This window comes from Aotus nancymaae, unplaced genomic scaffold, assembly GCF_030222135.1.
Source record: "Aotus nancymaae isolate 86718 unplaced genomic scaffold, 86718_ANA_hifiasm-v0.15.2.pri h1tg000016l, whole genome shotgun sequence".
NCBI lineage: Eukaryota > Metazoa > Chordata > Mammalia > Primates > Aotidae > Aotus > Aotus nancymaae.
Genome location: NW_026988428.1, coordinates 48,174,312 through 48,195,138, shown reverse-complemented (window position 1 = coordinate 48,195,138; position 20,827 = coordinate 48,174,312). Strand labels below are relative to the sequence as shown.

The 20,827-nt window shown below is 44.9% G+C and overlaps 1 protein-coding gene across 4 annotated transcripts in view; it reads right to left on the bottom strand.

The window, feature by feature from the left end:
* Nucleotides 1–20,827, bottom strand: part of RASSF3 (Ras association domain family member 3) — a 194,685-nt gene that overhangs the window by 8,607 nt on the left and 165,251 nt on the right. For 3 of the 4 annotated variants that reach the window (XM_012444929.3, XM_012444930.3, XM_064377304.1), the window contains 2 exons: nucleotides 3,304–3,411; nucleotides 90–327 (listed from right to left, as the gene is read on the bottom strand). In XM_012444929.3, coding sequence (XP_012300352.2) covers nucleotides 90–327; nucleotides 3,304–3,411 — 346 coding nt within the window. Of the gene's footprint in view, nucleotides 1–89; nucleotides 328–3,303; nucleotides 3,412–6,669; nucleotides 6,916–20,827 lie in introns of those variants that run through there. The other variant, XM_064377305.1, reaches the window with a different exon arrangement.

Here is a 20,827-nt window from a genome sequence, read left to right as displayed (position 1 = left end):
GATGAGACCCACCAGTCTCCCCTCTGCTAATGAGAACAACAGATGTAAGTAGAAGCACAGACCATTTTCCCTTTAAGCTGGCAGCGTACCTTGGTCTTCCCTGTGACAACGCTTATAAAGTGCAAACTTGGCAGGGCTCTCAGTCACAAGAAACTTTTTGAGCAGGGCCTCGATCACTTCCCCGACAGTGTTTGTGCTGCTGATATGAAGTGTGTTCATACAGCCATTGCTACCGGGAGAGAGTTTTCCAGAGTTTGGAGAAGGCTGTGGAGGTTTGCAGAGTTCCATCTGTACTTTAATGAAGCCAGTGTAAATCCCATTTGAATTCTGAAGCAGGGAGAGAAGCACACACTTAGCTGGGTGGATAGTGGCACTTTAGGGAGGGAGCATATGAAAACAAAACGGGAAGGTGAAACACTCCTTTGTTCTCTTCCCTTAGAGGTTTGTGGCAGAACTTCACTAAAGACTGCCCCCAACGGAATGACCTCAGAGAGCAGTTAACATACCAGGCAAAGTGCTTCCAGAGGCAAGGTCTGCAGGGCAGATGTGGTGACTCAAGAAGCCTCCTGATGTTGTGGCTGACTGCTGGCCCCAGGCTCGTGCCTCTGAAGCTACTGACAAAAGGTCGGGGCCCATTTGGAGGCCAAACCACAAAACTTACTAAAGCTTGGGGGCTATGTCTAGGCTACAGGCTCAAAGGAAACAACATCCTCAACTGATGACTATTATACACACAAAAAAGGTCACAATTAGGGCTCTGAGATACTGAAGTCATCAATGAGGGGACAGTAAGAAAACAGTCTCTTTTCATTCCTAGTGGCTATGTTCATAGACACCGAATTACCAACTTTGCTTAAACTTTTTAATGCAGCATATAAGCCATACAGCATAGGATGCATTTCAGGTCTCTTAAGCAGCATTTTAAAAACAAATTCAATCTCCTGAAGTCAGGAGGCAGAGGCTGCAGTGAGCCAAGATCGTGCCATCGTACGCCAGCCTGGGCAACAGAGTGAGACTCCGTCCCCTACAAAAAAAAAAAAAAATTCAAGCCACTATACTTCACAGTATAGATCTTAAAAACAACTATCTTCATTGACGGCAGAATTACTATTTGTTAGTTGCCAAAAACAGTAAAAAACAGTCTGGTCTTCACTTTTTTTTTTTTTTTTTGTATTCAGTATATTTGGAGCCAAGCGAAGTGGCTCACGTCTGTAATCCCAGCACTTTGGGAGGCTGAGGCGAGCAGATCACTGGAGGTCAGGAGTTCAAGACCAGCCTGGCCAACATGGTGAAACCCCATCTCTACTAAAATTAAAAAAAAAAAAAAAAAATTAGCTGGGCATGGTGGCGGGAGCCTGTAATCCCAGCTACTTGGGAAGCTGAGGCAGGAGAATCTCTTGAACCTCGAGGGGGAGGTTGCAGTGAGCCAAGATTGCGCCACTGCACTTTAGCCTGGGCAATAGAGCAAGACTCAGTCTCAAATACAAACAAACAAAACCAGCATATTTAGAAAAGATTTATTTTAGTGTTTTATTAAAACGAATTGTCAAATGTTATATATAAATAGCAGTTAAAGTAGAACATTTAAAATCACTTTTATGGTGGGTTTTCTTCCTTCCCACAAGATCAATTTTCAATCCCAATTCTCTTGTTCATTCTTTTTTTTTTTCTTTTTTTGAGACAGGGTCTCACTCTGTCGCCCAGGCTGGAGTGCAGTGGCATGAAACAGATCACTGCAGCCTCAACTTCCTGAGTTCAAGTGATCCTCCTGCCTCAGCCTCCAGTAGCTGGGGCTGCAGGTGCCCGCCACCACGTCTGGTTAATTTTTGTATTTTTAGCACAGACAGGGTTACGCCATGTTGACCAGGCTGGTCTTGAACTCCTGACCTCCAGTGATCTGCTCGCCTCAGCCTCCCAAAGTGCTGGGATTACAGGTGTGAGCCACTGTGCCCAACCTAAAATTTTTATCTTTAAAATGATATAGATATTTGTATCTGTTTTAATCTCTATGGAGAAAGAAAAAAAAAACATAGGCAGTGAAATTCTCCTTTGATGAAAAAAAGAAATCTTGCTGCTGGAATGAAGAGTTACCTTGAGATTCTCTGCCCCTCTCCCTTCTTTCTGGAGCAGTTCCACCAGGGAGGGAGTCCTTTACCAAAAGCATTTCTATCTGAAAGCTCCTCCCCAAGAATCACCGGATTCAGTAGGGCCTGTTTTAAACTGGTCACCCTGTCCTTTACCAAACTCTGTCAGTTCACAGTGAATAGACTGAGAGAGAGGGGTCCAAGTGCCCTGGAAACTGGCACCAAGGACTGACAAGCGCCATGAAGGTGGTGGACCACCCAATGGGTGGGTGAGACCTAGATGCCAGCTCAGTTTAGAGGAACATGAATACTCTAGCTTTGCCGTCAGCTCCTGTTTCCCTGTCACCAGGTCCTGAGCCTTCTCCCTCCTATACGCCCACTCTCTGCGTGCTTCAAACAGTGTGGGGCAATGCTGTGGAAGCCTGGGACGACGACATGGAGGAAACTGAGTATTAAGTACCTCGTCTTACACTAACAACTGGCAGAGAAAAATATCCTACTATATACCTCTATATTCCATTCTGTGGGCTCAAAATCCTTTCCCTGACACTTCCATATTTATTTTGTACACGACAAAAACTTAGGGGCTTCTGACACCTGTAATCCCAGCACTTTGGGAGGCCAAGGAGGGTGGATCACTTGAGCCAAGGAATTTGAGATGAGCCTGGGCAACATGGCAAAACCCCGTCTCTACAAAATATACAAAAATTAGCTGGGCATGGTAGCAAGTGCCCATGGTCACAGCTACTTGGGAGGCTAAGGTGGGAGGATCACTTGAGACTGGAGTTCGAGGCTGCAGTGAGCCATGATCGTGCCACTGCACTCCAGCCCAGGTGACAAAGCAAAATCTTGTTTCAAAAAAAAAAACTTTTCTGAGGTCTTGTTAGAATCTGAGTCACTATTTCTATATGTTAGGCAATGCTGCTAAAAATCCTTTGGGGAGGGAGGAGTGGGTCACAAAATCTTTTAAAATAAAATTATAAGCGTTTCACCTTTTTAGGGTATCCCAGCAACTGATTTTTGAGATAAAGCTACTTCAAAATACTGATTTAAATTGAAAGCCATGGAAATATTCCATTTTCCTGTTCTGTATACCTTGACTATTACACTTCTACAAATGTTATTCAGATATTTAGAAATATGATTGTAATACCAACAACTTACAACTTACATTTGTCTTGTGACAGGTGTCAACCTAAACAGTATTATGGGTACTTACCAAGGTCATCTTCAACTTGTCTGTGACTGCTAAGTTGTATTTATGAACTTTCTCTTTGATCTCCTCTTTGCTGAGGTAACTGTGGGTTTCCTTCTCTTTCTCAACATCCTAGAAGAAAAACAAGTCATGCCACATGTGAGCAATCACAGAAAAAGATGTGGACAGGCCAGGCAAGGTGGCTCATGCCTGTAATCCCAGCACTTTGGGAGGCTGAGGCAGGCGGATCACCTGAGACTGAAAGTTCAAGACCAGCCTGACCAACATGGAGAAACTCCATCTCCACTAAAAACACAAAATTAGCCGGGCAGGTGACGCATGCCTGTAATTCCAGCTACTCGGGAGGCTGAGGCAGGAGAATAGCTTGAACCCGGCAGGCGGAGGTTGCAGTGAGCTGAGCTCACACCATTGCACTCCAGCCTGGGCAACAAGAGTGAAACTCCGTCTCAAAAAAGGAGCGGGTGGTGGTGGGGGGAGTCAGGATTCTTTTTAAATTTCACACAAGGGCCAGGCATGATGGCACACGCCTGCAATCCCAGCATTTTGAGAGGCCAAGCAGGGCAAAGCTTTAGCCCTGGATACTGAGACCAGGCTGGACAACATGTTGAAACTCTATCTCTACAAAAAATACAAATATTAGCTGGACATGGTGGTGTGCACCTGTAGTCCCAGCTACTCGGGAGCCTGAGGTTGGAGGATCACCTCAGCCCAGAGGTTGAGGCTGTAGTGAGCCATAATTGTGCTGTGCTGTAGTCTGGGTGACATAGTACGACCCTGTCTCCAATAAATAAATAAATAAATAAAAATAAATTACATCCCACACAAGAACGACCTTGTGGTTCTTGCATGTTACCTTGAAACACACACTCTCCCTCTCCCCCTCACTACTTCCCCCTTTCTCTTTCAATCTCTCCAGGTTCATCCACCAATTACAGTTCTCATTCTTTTAGACTATAGTCTCCCTAGGGGATATATTAAAAAAAAAAAAAAAAACTAATTTGTCAGCAGCTAGAAGTAACACTTCATTACCAATATTATTCTGCAAAACCGTCATTGCTAAATTTCTCTTCTGCAAAAACATCATTTCCTCAGCGTGCCTGCTACAGTGGCCATTTCTATTTTAAACAACATTTAAAGACATATACCACAAGTTTCTCTGTAGCAAACTGTATTAACTCTGTTGTCTTTATAGCTTTACAACATTTATCGGCAAAAAGTACAGCAGTTAATATTAACTGGCACTACTCATGGACTCACACTAATCCCTGACCTGTCAAACTGTACACAACTACCAGAGGGTAATTCATCTTCCAAACAAATCCCCAGGCCAAGATACAATTACTCAGACTTCTCCTTCCCACCCCTGCTACCTCCCCACCCTTCCAGTCTCATGCACCTCTCTACCTCCCCATACTCTAGAGGGAGAAATATGGCTTAAATCCTCTTCTCGCTGTGAAGAATTTATCAATAATTATCTGTCTAGAGTCCCACCAGCGTATGACATTATACAGCAGCAGACGTGATCACAAATGACCAAATTACAGCGTTCTGTCACCCTGATGGAGCACCTAACTTGTACCACCTTTACCTCTCCCAACAACCTAATCATGGAGGCATTATTACGCCAGTTTCAGTAAATTAAACTGCTGGAAAAAAACGGAACTGTTCAGTGAAAGCAAATGAAAGCCTGCTAACCCTAACTCCAACCTTTACCAGGAGCTCTAAGTACTTCCACAGGGGTGTTCTCATTTAATCCTCCCAACAATGAGCTCATTCATGCTAATTAGCACCCCCATGTTACACATAAGGACAGAAGATTTACAGAGGTCAAGCAGTTTGTCCAAGGACAACCCAACTAGTTGAGAGACCAAGTTCCACTTTAATCCAAGTGCTCTAGGGTGCTCCCACTCAATCCAATCCACGGGTCTGGCGTGGGCAAACATTTAAACACTTACAGAAAGACTGCATAATCAGATTCAAAACAAACAGAGGAAGAACAGTTAAAATCTAATGATTTAGGCCTGCAAAATAAAGCCTTTGTAAACATGCCTCTTTCTGCCAGACACATCACACCATTCTCACAGCTGGATATTTTCCAGGCAGGCACTGGTTCCCATCTGCCCACTGGAAGCCAGTGTCATAAATACACCAGAGGAGCTACTACAGAACTTCCATCAGTACCACATAGAGAACGAAAGGGCTCTGGATCCAGTCAAGCCTCAAGATCTCTGACTTTAGATCTTAAGAGGGGTGTGCTGACTACAAATTATCTCGGTAACTTTTCGATGTCAGCACCATCCTGGTGAAGTCTAACGGGTCAGTATATTGGGAAATACTGGATAAATACCAGCACAAGATAATGTGTTTATTTCCTAGCATCAGGGGCAGGCTTCAAAATCCCTTGGGAGCATCCTATTAGCCAATGTAAAACCCCAAAGTAATCTTATTTTTGGTATTACTGTTTGGTCGGGGGAAAGCTGTGGATTACAATGAGCTTTCAAAACCTCCAGTGACTACTTCCAAGGAAGTGTTTTGTTTTGAGACAGGGTCTCACTTTATCACCCAGGCTAGTATGCAGGGGTGTGATCACAGCTCACTGCAGCCTTGACCTCCTGGGTTCAAGCGATCCTCCCACCTCAGTCTCCTGAATAGCTGGGATTACAGGCACGAACCACTGCACCCAGCTAATATTTTGTAGAGATTAGAGATGAGGTCTCGCTATGTTGCCCAGCTGCTCTCAAATTCCTGGGCTCAAGCAATCGTCTCGCCCTAGCCTCCTAAAGTGCTGGGATTACGGGTATGAGCCACTGCACCAAGCCCCAAAGAAGTTTTAAACATGTCTCACATCTCTGCTTGTCTTGCTCTTACCAATCCACAATTAGCTGGGTACCAGTCATAGCTGAAGAAGAAAATGAGGTAGTCTTGGCTTGTACATTCAGTTTTAACTGTCCAAAGACTCTTCAAAGCATATATTAAAAAGTATACAATAAGGGACCTACAATCTCATGGACGTGGGATAGGTGGTTGGCAGGGCAAAGGAGTGTTGCAGAAAGCGCACCACATCTGCAAGACTCCAGTCCTCAGGCTGTCACCAACTAATGCTATACCTTTCTGAGCCTGTTCCCTCATTTTCTACAAAACAAGGAACTAGAGTTCATCACCTCCTCGCAGATGCTTCCTCGCCTAGGTTGATCTGATTGCAAAGATGTGGAGGTGCTTTCACAGGTGTCACCAGGCCTAGGATAATCTGATTGAAAAGATCTGGTGCTGCTCTCACAGGTGTGACCAAGGGGGCAAAAGGGTCCCATGTGAGGAATCACCAAAGGCTCACCATTAAAAACACAGAAAGGCCAGCACGGTGGCTCATACCTGTAATCCCAGCACTTTGGGAGGCCGAGGTGGGTGGATCATGAGGTCAGGAAATCGAGACCATCCTGATTAACATGGTGAAACCCTGTCTCTACCAAAAATACAAAAAATTAGCCAGGCGTGGTGGCATGCGCCTGTAGTCCCAGCTGCGCAGGAGGCTGAGGCAGGAGAATTGCCTGAACCCGGGAGGCGGAGGCTGTGGTAAGCCAAGATTGCAACACACATACACACACACACACACACACACACACACACACACACACAGGAAATGGCTAAGCACATATACAGCAGCTTAGATGCATCCTAGGGGCTTATGACTTACATGAGAACTCTAAATGAGGAGAAAAAAGGGGTAAAGGGCATGAAAGGATAGAGTTAAGTAAAGCTGGTCAACCCTAAATTACAGGTTCTGGTGATGCTATGGGACTTAACACCCAGCCTTGGGCCCCCTGGCACAGGCAGACCCAGAAGCTTGAAGAAAATCCAAAGAGTAAGCCAGTCTGGAAAGAGAAAATTTCTCTGGATCATCCACATATAGGTAACTGAGACATCCTTATGTAACAGTTATCTTTCCTTCTCAGAGATTAAAAAATTAGGAAGTGGCCAGGCAAGGTGGCTCACACCTATAATCCCAGCACTTTGGGAGGTCAATGTGGGTGGATCACCTGAGGCCAGGAGTTTGAGACCAGCCTGCCCAACATGGTGAAACTCTGTTTCTACTAAAAATACAAAAATCAGCCGGGCGTGGTGGCAGGCGCCTGTAGCCCCAGCTACTTGGGAGGCTGGAGTAGGAGAAACGCTTGAACCAGGAAGGTGGAGGTTGCAGTGAGCTGAGATCACGCCACTGCACTCCAGCCTGGGCGACAGAGAGACTCCATCTCAAAAAAAAAAAAAATAGAACGATTGGAACGTATATCCCAGAAAAGCAGATAAAACCGAAAGGGCTCTGATTCTGCACTTTTTAAGTGAAAAATGTAGTGATTACACACGAAGGCCTCACCCTTCAGCAAACACTTGCTGAGCTCCCGCCATGCGCCAGCACCTACCTAAGTGCAAGGCAGGCAGACTAGGCAGCTCACACCGTCCTCATGGGGCTGGGTGTCTGCCCAGGTGGACAACCTGCTTCTGAAGTGGCCACCAAGTACTGTTTCTCCAGGTCTGGCAGCAAAGAAGTCATAAGCTCAGGCCTTGGAACAGAAGACACTGGTTTCATTTGGCATCAGAGAAGGACCCTTAACTCTAAAAACTTCCCAATTGTTTACTCCTTTTAAAAAGACCCTCCTGGGCCGAGCATGGTGGCTCATGCCTGTAATCCTAGCACTTTGGGAGGCCGAGGCAGGTGGATCACCAGGTCAGGAATTCAAGACCAGACTGGCCAACATGGTGAAATCCCATCTCTACTAAAAAATACAAAAATTAGCTGGGCATGGTGGCTCGTGCCCGTAATCCCAGCTACTTGGGAGGCTGAGGTAGGAGAATTGCTTGAACCGGGACCTGGGAGACGGAGGTTGCAGTGAGCCGATATCGTGCCACTGCACTCTAACCTGAGCTGCAGAGCAAGACTCTATCTCAAAAAAAAAAAAAAAGGCCCTTCTGTCCCTTCACAGAGGAGAATCCTCCCCATTCCTCCATATACACTGATTATTAATCAGAACCACAATCTCTAGGAATGCAGCTGTAAGCACAGGAAAAAGGAAGAGAAGAAAATGAAACTCAGGAGGGGCACAGTAGCTTCCACAGGTAAAGAGGTGAGAGCAAGACGGAAGGGTTAAAAGAAAATGGTGCAGCAGACGTGGACTATATACAACACCAAGTGTCAACCTTGGTCTTTGACCGTGATGGCAGGAGAGGAAGCGGCATGGGGCGCAGCCGTCTGTGGATAATGTGTCAGTTATTGTTCTTGGCAGCCAGTGAGGGCATCATGCCACGCCTGAGACCGTCTGCCTGGTGAGCTACAAGTCATCTTTTCATAAGTCAGTTTTGTTTTGTATTCTCCAAACCCTCCAGCAGTTTCTCAGAGGAAGAGTTCTTCCACAAAAAAAAGTTTCATAAATCCTAGACCCTTCCCTCATTATTTCCAGCCAGCGAGCCCTGCAGAGCTGCTCTTAGGCTCGCTTCAGTTCCTGGGTGGGGTTATGTCACTGTTTTTCAGCAGGGGACTTTCTCAGATGGGACACACCCGACCTCACAGGCACGCAGGAGACCTCATGTAGCATGGCCCAGACTCCACTCAAGAAGTGTGGTCCAATCCTGCAGGCTCACAACTCAGACTTTCTAAGAATATACCCCAACAAATCTGGGTAAAGGGTCTGAGAATTGTTTACAGTCTTCTGGTTAATTTTTCTCTGTGAAATTATATCAAATTTAAAATATGAAAACATAACAAAACACCCAAATAAACATAGTGCAATTAAGAGTGACTGTTCAGGCCGGGTGCAGTGGCTCACACATGTAATCCCAGCATTTTGGGAGGCCAAGGTGGGCAGATCACAAGGTGAGGAGTTTGAGATAAGCCTGGCCAACATGGTGAAACCCCGTCTCTACTAAAAACACAAAAATTATCTGGGTATGGTGGTGCGCACCTGTAATCCCAGCTACTCAGCAGGCTGAGGCAGGAGAATCGCTTTAACCTAGGAGGTAGAGGTTGCAGTGAGCTGAGATTGTGCCACTGCACTCCAGCCTGGACAACATAGCAAGACTCTGTACCGGCCCCACAAAAAAAAAGAGTGACTGTTCAAAACAGAGTGAAAAGATGAATGTGGCCCTATCATTCCTTCTAGTTTAGCTTAGTGACAGCCTGTCACATTCTAGCTGTGTGACCAGAGGTAAGTTACTCAACCTCTCTGGGCCGCAGTTTTCTCACTGCTATAAAATGTGCAAAACAATACCTACTTTGTACAACTGTTATGAAGATATAATACAAGCCATTATTCAACAACTATTTATTGAATGCCTATTGGTGCCAGGCTCCATGCCAAGCACTTAAAGCCCCAAGAGACAGTTGTGGACCCTGGCTTTCTGCCTGTGCTTGGCTGGCAGCCTAGTAAAGTTTGCCTTACTCCCCCCACCCCAGCCCCACAAGGAGTTTTTGGGTTTTCATATACATATATATATATATGGTATTACAGATCTCATTAAGAAATGAAATTGTTGACCTTTTACCACCCCATCTCAAAAAAAAAGAACAAATATTAATGGCACAGATGCTGTGACTGAGTGGGGGACAATATATGCACAGTGCCTGATGTCAGTGGCATGACAGATGCTCAGTAAGTGGTGCCATCACCCTGCCACTAGGAGGTCCCACAGCTCTCACAGGTGCTCTGACACCTGGTCAGGTTTGGGGTCCCACCTGTGTCAGCCGAGAAGGGTGAACTTCCCAGGCCAACAGGTGCCTTCTCCAAGTGAGGCTAGATTCCAAAATCATGAAATCCTACCATACATCTCATCATCCGTTTTGGCAATAGGCGGTCACCTGCTGATGACCAACAGACTGGGATGCCCAGTGCAGTCACAGACAGAGCAAGTTCTAGCCTAGGAATTGCACAGAGCAAAACATCAAGCACCCTTCACACGTAAAACAGCACATGTATTGGAGCAGCGGGCCCATGTTGCAAATGAAATTCAAGACTAGCTCAAACTGAATTACTGAATTGAGTCTAGGTCTTGATTCCTCTAGATGTCTTCCAATAAGGATATCAAATAAAGTACCATGGACCAGACTGAAAGAGAAAAACATTCTCTGGGAGAGACATTTCCACTGAATTCAGGGAGGGACTTATAAGCAAACCAAAGCAGGTTTGCTCTGAAGCACAGTATTAAAGTGATTTCCAAGAGCTGCAGAGCAAGCAGTGTGGGGTTTCAAAAAGAAATTTTCAGCATGTGAAGTTAGATGCTCCTAAACTACATTTTAACTGTGATTAATAGGGAACAATACTGTTCTCAGATGTCCTTTAGGTATGCAAAGTGGAGGCCCTGTGATGAATACAAAGAAAACCATCACACAGAGATAACCCTGCAAAGCCGTAGGAGGGTCTTCCAGTGGGGAGCATGTCTTGCTCAACCCTAGGGAAAGGTATGAACAGGCCCACCAGGGACAGTTTTGTATTTACATTTGATGTCTGTCCAATGTTCTTCACTTTCAGTACCAAAACCTCTAAGATATTAAAGTAGGCAGAGTCACTAAGCATGATGTCTCATGCCTATAATCTCAGCACTCTGGGAAGCTGAGGTGGGAGGGTCACCTGAGCCCAGGAGTTCGAGACCAGCCTGGCACTGTCTCTTTAAAAAAAAAAAAAAAAAAATAGAAATAGCTGGGCATGGTGGTATGCACCTACAAAAAAAATTGTTTTAAAATAATAAAGTAGGCAGAGGTGCTGAGAGAGCCCAGAAAGTTTTCTCAAATACTGATCAGCATTGTTGATATACTTCAGGGCTATCCAGCAGTATTTTCTGCAGTGGAGGCAATGTCCTGTAACTGTGCTGTCCATCAGAGCAGCCATCAGCAACATGTGGCTTCCAAGCACTGGAAATGAGAACTGAATTTTAAGCTTCATCTAATTATTGTAGTAGACACTGCAAATGTAGACTATAACATAGACAGAGGTGTAACTGAAGGACGAGGAAGGAAAAACCCACCATAAAATGATGAAAACAGGATGTTCTATAGCAATATTCTAGCCCAGGCATAGTGGCTTTGAGATTCTGTCTCCAAAAAAAAAAAAGAAAAGAAAAGAAAAGAAAAATTAGCCATGCATGGTGGTGTGCACCTGTAGTCTCAGCTACTCAGGAGGCCGAGGCAGGAGGATCACTTGAGCCCAAGAGACGGAGGTTGCAGTGAGTCAAGATGATGCCACTGTACTTTAGCCTGGGCCACACAGCAAGACTCTGTCTTAAAAAAAAAAAAAAACTTTTGGGCTGGGCACAATGGCTGACGCCTATAATCCCAGCACTTTTGGGAGGCCAAGGTGGGTAGAAACAAGACTCTCCCTCTCAAAAAAGCAAAAATAAAAATAAGTTCTACTACTGAAGGAAAGAATCAGAACAGTTGTTTCTAGGGTGCTTGGTGCTGTTTTCTTTTTTCTTTTTTTTTTTTTTTTGATGGAGTTTCACTCTGTTACCCAGGCTGGAGGGCAATGGCACAATCTCAGCTCACTGCAAACTCTGCTTCCAGGGTTCAAGCAATTCTCCTGCTTCAGCCTCCTGAGTAGCTGGGATTACAGGCACGTGCCAACACAGCCGGCTAGCTTTTGTATTTTTGTGTTTTTAGTAGAGATGGGGTTTCACCATATTGGTCAGGCTGGCCTCGAACTCCTGACCTTGTGATCCGCCCACCTCAGCCTCCCAAAGTTCTGGGATTACAGGCATGAGCCACAGTCCTGCTGTTCTTGACCTTAAAAGTACAGTGTGATGCTTGCTGTGGTGTTCTCACGGCACCAGTGTTGATAATCTGCCATGGTGCCACATCTAGAGACTCAATGCTTATCTTGGTGTATGGCCCTGGCATGATGATTCATCCTGGCCACTCTAGGGCTGGGATGTTTTCCCCCTGCCAGAGGAGAGGATTTTTTAAAAAAAATAGCAGGATACAGGGTGGGGCTCTATTTCCATTTATGTACGGATTCAGGATTTCATCTTGCCTGAATTCAGCTTGTAAGCAGGCAACTTTTTTAGTGCAGCCATATAAGATGATCACTTTGTTCAAGCTTCCAACAGCAAAGAAAAGGTTAAAGAGGGACTTAGCAGCCTCTCCCTATCCCCCAATCCTCCTTGTAGCAATAGATGCATCACTGTTATGTCAGGGAAGGAAAAGTAAGTGGAAAAACAGAGGGCAACTGGAATGAACAATGGCAATGTACACAGCACTGTGGAACAGCAGGGCACCATGTTTCCCAAAGAGTGTTCCACTGAACACCAATCCTCCAAAATGTGCTGTGGACAGAAAAAGCCCTCCTGTTCTTCCTCCTCCTTCACTCCTCTTAGAGATTCTCAATGTTCATTAGGATGCTAAAGGCTCTAAGAAATCCTGCAGTTAAGAAACCAGGCCTGGCACAGTGGCTCATGCCTGTAATCCTAGCATTTTGGGAGGCCAAGACGGGAGGATCGCTTGGGCCCAGGAGTTTGAGACCAACCTGGGCAACACTGCGAGACCCCATCTCTATTTAAAATTTAAAAATTTAAAAAATAAACCAGTTAAAGGACACAGCAAGAAAAACTTGAGGCTTTTAATGTTATGAATGTGACATTTATTAACTATGAGGAAATAAGTACTTTATAAAGGAACAAATATTTCTTCTTATTGTTCATTTAAGTAAGCAGATTCTATTCATTAGAGGATTATTGGCACACGCAATCTCCATCTGTTGAACTTGAAATTTTAAACAACTTTCTTGGTCCTCAAGGTTACTCATTAAGCAAGAAGCAGAGGAGAGTCTAGGTAGATATTTTAGACGACTTCTAAAACATGGACTACAAAAATAAATTGAAGCAGCAACCTTATAAGGCTGGAGTACTATACTAGCCTTCCTTAAATGCACTTTTAAGAAAGAAAAACAAGAGAGCGAGAGAGAAAGTGTGCACGCCGAAAACCAAAGTGTACCACCCGCTGCTGCCGGCAACCTTACCTCTCACCACTGTACTGCCCTACCAGTCAGCTCACCACTTGCACCCCACCCTGCTCCTCACCTGGTGATCCTCTGCGTTCAAGGCTCATCCCACCCAGGAAGCCATCCTACCCACAACAGCCCTCAGTTACCTACCTGCCCTCAGAACCACCATGCTACCCTCATCAATTCAGGTTTGGGATCCACAACACCTTCTATGGCTTGTTGCTTCCTGTGCATACTTTTGCTTCCCAAATACCCAACAGTGCTTTTACATTTTTGTTTGTTTGAGACAGGGTCTCCACTCTGTTGCCCAGGCTGAGGTGCAGTGGGGCCATACTGACTCACTGCAACCTTCGCCTCCCAGGCTCAAGTGATCCTCCCACAGTGTTGGGATTACAGAAATAAGCCACTGCGCCTGGCTGTTTATTTTTTACATCTTTCACTCCCAGAATACTGTGCTGGAACTACCTCAGTGCTGGATCTGCAAGAGGGCTCCATTCCTGTTCAGCTGATTCTGATCTGGTCATACAGTCACTGCTGCAAGACTGCATCTGCAATCCACCCTCTTTTGTACATCCTATCAATCTGCATGAAGCTTTCTGCTCTCTTCTCAAAACTGAATGAATCTACAGAGGCATACAAAAGGCCTTTATAATACCAGATACAAAGTTTGATGTACTTCTGTTATCCATGTGCATCATCAAAGAACAAGAATCCTTCAAAGCATGCCCCCTGAATACTCTTGCACACCCAGGGCAGCGAAAGCAGAAACAGGCCCAGCATGTTAATAAGATTAATTGCAGTTGTGATACACATTTAAAAAGCTTCATCTGGGCCTTCCATGACCTCAATTTTTAAACCCCCTGGTTACCAGCCCTCCATACCCTATATGGTTGTACTTTTAAAACCGGGTAGTGTGCCAATAGTCAAACAGTCACTCATTTGTTTGGAGCCAGAAAACAAACTTGGAGGTCGACCAGTCTCCTCTGAGTGCCCCAGCTTGAGGTCTCAACCTCAAGGCATACCAGATTACACTCAGAAATCCCAGTTTGATGTATTTTCAAAGGGAATCAATTGAGATGCTGTTTATTTCTGAAAGGTGATATATTTCACAACTGGTTTAATTTTCTTCAAATTCTAGGTAAGCTAGGTAAGAAAGGAAAGATGTGCCTCCAAGCCAAGCACATCCAAATCCACTAATCAGCTTTGACAACTGGAAAAGGAATGTGACTGCATGGGAGTCAGCACCCTTGATGCAGCCCATCCTCTTGGAAATCTGTGGGCTCTGTCTCAATGGAAGAAGCAGTGGATTTTTAGGATTTCAAAGACAGGCATATCCTCATGGACTCAGTTTTCCCTGATTATTAAAAGACAGCACTGGACTACAGTCCCTTTCAATAGTAAGTTTTCAAATATCAATACCATCTACAACGCTACATTAAACAATAAATGCAAAGTAAGCTAACTGGATAGTAAGAAAGTTATCTGAAAACATTTATAGAAGAGGATCGCCAAGAAGCCAGGAGGGAAGTGAGACTGACAAGATAATTTCGAGTAGTGACACAAACACCCACCCCAAGTTCAAGATTATATATAACATCTCACTGTTCAAGGTATCATCCAGCAACCATACACCTCCTTCAGCTAACAGCAATTAAAAGCCGTGGTCCACTAATTCAGGTTAACTGGGTTTAAAAAACCAGTTTTTAGTAAGGTCAAAGTTTGGAGGTCAAGTTTCAAGACTGCCATATCCTTTATGGAACTTTTGAACCTCAGTAATAAGGAGAGTTTCCAGAGAAAGGAAATGAACAGGCTCATTTGGAGGCGAGCCAGACAGGAAGCACAAAGCAATGAACGCCGCAGAAACCCAAGAGGAGGCAGGTGGAGCCCATCTGGGAAATTCAGCCAGTTCCAGCAGCAGGAGGAATCGAAACATCAAGGGCAGAGGCTTGCAAACAAATGGAGTAGCCACTCTGCCCGATGAAACCTAATTTGAAGGAAGAACAGAGTCTGAAGAAAATTAGACATTTTTCTAGACCAGGCCAGCCACAGTGGCTCATACCTGTAATCTCAGCACTTTGGGAGGCTGAGACAGGAGGATCGCTTGAGCCCAGGAGTTCAAGACCAGCCTGGGCAACACAGCAAGACCCTCCCCCACCGTTTCTACAAAAAATAAAAATATTAGCCAGGAGTGATTGTGCACCTATAGTTCCAGCTTCTTGGGAAGCTGAGGTGGGAGGATCGCCTGAGCCCAAAAGGTAGAGGGTACAGTAAGCATGACTCAGCCTGGGCAACAGAGCAAGCTCCTCTCTCTCAAAAATAAATAAAAGGCTGTCAAGGTGGTTCACGCCTGTAATCCCAGCACTTTGGGAGGCCGAGGTGGATGGATCACCTGAGGTCAGGAGTTCAAGACCGGCCTGGCCAACATGGCAAAACCCCATTTCTACTAAAAGTACAATAATTAGCTGGGTGTGGTGGCACATACCTGTATAGTCTCAGTCACTCAGGAAGCTGAGGCAGGAGAATCACTTGAACCCAGGAAGCGAAGGTTGCAGTGAGGTGAGATGATGTCACTGCACTCCAGCCTGGGCAACAGAGTGAGACTCAGTCTCAAAAATAAATAATAAATTAATTAATCAAATTAAAAATAAAGTAACTAAAAGAATATATTTGGACTGTTTGTAATACAAAGAAATAATAAATGCTCGAGATGATGAATACCCCATTTACCCTGATGTTATTACACATTAATATGCCTGTATCAAAAATTCTTATGTATCCCAGCCAGGCATGGTGGCTCATGCCTGTAATCCCAACACTTTAGGAGGCCGAGGCAGGCGGATCACGAGGTCAGGAGACTGAGACCAGCCTGGACAACATGGTGAAACCCCATCTCTACTAAAATACAATTAGCCAGAGCCACTGCACTCCAGCCTGGAGACAGAGTAAGACTCTGTCTCAAAAAAACCAAAAAAACTTATGTACCCCTTGAGTATATACACCTGTGTACCCACAAAAGTTAAAATTTTTAAAATAAATAAAAATAGACAAATGTGAAAGTCTGAAGAGGGCCACAGGGGATTAAACTGTTTTGTATCACTCTCGTTCCCATTAATTCCATCCACTTTCGTGCCTTGCATTCTCTTTCCTTCTGCCCTACAGGCCACTCAAGATGGCTCTTTGATAAGTCTGTTCACATCCCTTAAAAGGCATGGCTGAAATCCCAAGTGTACAAGTATTCGTGCCTCGGGCAATACATGATGGGGAACAAAGAAAGATACCCCTCTGCTGTTCTCCATTCAGAATGCCCGTACAGGCACAACTCGGGCCCATGGAGAACACCTACGCATTCAGCTCTACCTAAGCACAGTTTCTTTCAGAAGTGCAGCTCTAGGTTTTGGTTTTATCTGAGGAATCACCTTCCTCCTCCTGCCAAGGAGGTAAAAAGTCCTCTGGAGTTACTAAATAACTCCAGTTAACAGTTAGAGCAATATAAGTAACAGGTGATTAGCACTTCAAAGAGCCTCACAAAAGCAGTTTCTAGGGGTACTCTTTGCTGCAGAAATCCTCTCCCATCCTCCTGCTTGGTTGTAGACGGAGTGTGAGACACTTACATCATCATCAGAATGCCAGGAACACAGGTTGGTCGGAGTCAGAAGGCTCAGAGTAAGAAGTGAACACACACAGACCACAAGAGGCGAGGCCAGGGAGGCAGATCCCCCTGCAGGGAGAAAGCTGAGGGCCTACCTCACTGAACCCTGCTGGGGTGGCTCAGGACCAGCCCACACCCGTCCTTGAGGGTTCAGGTACTGCCTGAAACAAATACCTGACTAAGGCAAAAGAAGGTTTTCTCAACTACACCTCCCCTATTCTGCCTCCCTTTCTTTCCTGGTCTCTCATCCAAAACCAGACAGGACAAGATTAGCCAACTCAAATTCTTGGGTTGGGGCAGAGGCAGAATCCCAGCACAGAGGTGGCAGCAGCTTTCCTTGGGGAATTGTATCACCACCCATTCCAGACACCATGCCACACCCTTCACAACCTGCCTCTGAATTCTTACAATAACCCTGCAATTGGGTAATACTGTCCTCCCTATTTTGCAAACAGGAAATGGAGGCTCAGGGAGATTTAATTTGCCTGAGGACACAAAGTTAGTGGATGGCCTAGGTGAAAGCTAGGTGACGTTTCTACCCGGGTCTGTCTGATTCAAAGCCAATAAAGCCATGCAAGTGAAAGAAAGGCGGAAAGACCCGTGGAAAAGCTGAGACCCTAACGTTTGCCCACTGCCGGTTTCTGACGACTTAGCCATTTTGATAGAGTAATCAATATGGATTTTAGAAGGCAGGGGTACTAGCACAATTGGCAACTTATTAGGGAATATCTGGCCGGAACCATTGATACTTAATTTAAAAAGAAGAAAACTACATGTCCAGCACTCCAGAAATGTGAAACAAGGAGCATACAAGTGCTAACATGAAGCCTACAGAAGGGTTTTTTAATGAAAAGACATAAAAAAAAAAAAAAAAGAAAGAAACTATATCCAGTTTGACAAATAGTTTCTGCCTGATTGGTGAGATTTGGAATGGACCCCCATTTTCTCTTTCCATAAAAAAAATTTCAACATTTTTACAAAATTTTTGAAAGCTTCTCCTCGCAGGGAGCGGTGGCTCACGCCTATAATCCCAGCACTTTGGGAGGCTGAGGTGGGCGGATCACCTGAGGTCAGGAGTTCGAGACCAGCCTGACCAACATGGAGAAACTCCCTCTCTACATTTAAAAAAAAAAAAAAAACAACTTCTCCTCAGTCTGTACATTTTTGTTAATCAGAAAAAAAAAAACCATAAAATCTAGTAGGGAAAAAGGCTTTCATGTGTAAAAATAAAATAGCCCTGGAAATAAAAATAAACACAATGCAATGCAGCCCTTTGCCGGCATAACTGAATACCACTTTGATGTGCAGCTCATGGGACGGCCACCCCCAAATAAACAGCCAGACACAGAACAGAGGCACCAACGCCACAAGGCTCTCTGTCTTCCTTAATGCTGACACCAACTGCACGTACAGAAACGACACGTGGAAGCTGCTTGACAGAGCGAACCTGAGCTCCCCAGGCAAAGATATGCTGTGAAAGATATCTGTGAAATAAAAAAGCTTCTCTATCCATTAAAAAAAAAAAAAAGACAACTGATACTGCCAAGAAGTGCCAGAAGGAAAGGTGGGTTTTTAAACATCCCTCAAATCAGCTGACCAATGTATAAATAAAAGCTACCCTCCATCTGCCCTGGAAAGCAGATGGCCAGCAATTTTTTTTTTTTTTATTTACAGCAATTTACATTTTTCTTTGTTTCGCAGCAGTGTTGCTTGTATAACCTGAGGGTTCACACGCCCTCCAGCTCCTTTTCCTTCTAGGTGGCGTGAACAGGAAGCCCGAGGCCGGGAGGAAGCGTGCTCCCACTCCACCTTTCCTCAGGACCCGGGTCAGCGGCCCGGCCAGCCTCCCAACCCCCGCTGAGGTCAGTGGCTTGCAAAGGGACAGGGCAAGGAGAGTGGCAGCCCAGCTACCAAGGCTGGACTGCAAACCTGCTCAAGTAAAAGGCTGATGTGAAGCAGAGAAAAGAAAAAGATAAACTGAATTTAACATAACAAATGCGTGAGCATTACAAGTTTAAGACAGCTGTATTTCACTCAAAACTAAAGATCTAGGCAGGAAACAAGTGGCAGAAGAGTCAACACAGTCTTAAACACAGGATGTGCCCTGCCTAGAGCCACATCCTTATCGCCACGTGTGGCAAGGGGAACTGTTTCATCCAGAATATCTAAGGAAAAAACGAAGACAAGAAAGACTACATCAAATTTCACACATTCCGGCCCAATCCCTTACACAAAAAATGTGAAGGTTTCACCTTTTTTCACCCTTTCATCTAAGTCCCCAATTTCCTCCCCTAGGAACTGCTTCCTATAGGGTCCTCTCTAACGTGCATAACAAAACGGAATGCTTAAACAAGCACCTAAAGAATGTCCCAGAGAAGAAATGAGAATGTTTAGAATGGCTACTCGAGGCTAAACAGGACACATAGTTCAATGCCCTACCAAAAAAATCAATCCCAAGTGTAACCCAAGTTTTTCTAGGTGTGTGTATTATGTAAAAGTCAATTTAGGACTTGACATCCTTAGGAAAAAAATGTTTTTTTCCTCCTAAAAAAATCAAAATGAAAACAGTCAACATCCAACTCCAATCACCAAGTTTTCCGAGGTGTCAAGCCAGGGTGATTAAAAGAAAACAACGAGGCTGGACACAGTGGCTCATGCCTGTAATCCCAGCACTTTTGAAGGCCAAGGCGGGCGGATTGCTTTGAGCTCAGGAGTTCGAGATCAGCCTAGGCAACATGGTGATAACCCATCTCTACAAAAAATACAAAATTAGCCTCACATGGTGGCACAAGCCTGTAGCCCCAGCTACTTGCAGGCTGAGGCTGGAGAATCGCTTGAGCCCAGGAAGCGGAGGTTGCAGTGAACAGAGACTGTGCCACACTCCACACCAGCCTGGGTGAGACAGTGAGACCCTGTCTCAATTTAAAAAAAAAAGAAAAGAAGAAGAAGAAAAGGATTGGTAATGATTTGATAGAGGAAAGTGCCCCGGGCTGGCTGATATTTACATTGCTGATTCTGAGTGCCAAGCACTGGTTCAGGTCATTCAATAGTTGTATCTTATGTAACCCTCCCAGGAACGCCTAGGGTAGAAATTTTAACCCCATGATATATTTGCAGAAACCAAAGCTAAGAGCACATAAGTAGAAAGTGGTGAACACAGGCCTGGCCAACCTCATTACCATGCCCTTTCTACTCATACCAAAATCCTCTAGAGTCCAGGAGAAAAACCTGTTGCCAGCTATCTGTGTCACCTTGGGAAAGTACATCTTTCCAGCTGTCATTCTCTTACCTCTTAATATGGAAGGAAAACTAACAGCCTCAGTGAATCTGGAAGGAGGGAGTGAGCATGCATGCATAGCCAGTCTGGCCCTCTGTCCTATCTTGAGGGCAACATTCTGCTGCACAGCTCTGGAGATGAACCTCGGGAAGGCCACTTGCCCACAGAGATAAGCCAAATTCTGCGTATCAGCTCTATCCCTTATTAACATAAATGTAAAGTTTGGTCTCCACCGGCCTTACTCCTGCCTTTCTTCTCAACTGATTCCATTTTTTTTTTTTTTTTAAGATGGGGTTTCACCATGACGGCCAGACTAGTCTTGAACTCCTGACCTCAGGTGATCCACCACCTCGGCCTCCCAAAGTGCTAGGATTACAGGCATAAGACACCGCACCCGGCCTCAACTGATTCCAAGACACACGCAGGGGAAGGGAACAAAATTTGGTCCTCTTTGAATGACTGAAATGGGAAAATTCCTAAGACAGAAAGAACTTCTATTCATTTAAAATAGGAGCTACGACCTCCTTCCCTCAAGGGACTTGTAATAGAAAGAAAATAGGCAGGGAGGTGAGGAGTTCAAGACTACCCTGGCCAACATGGAGAAACCTGTCTCTACTAAAAATA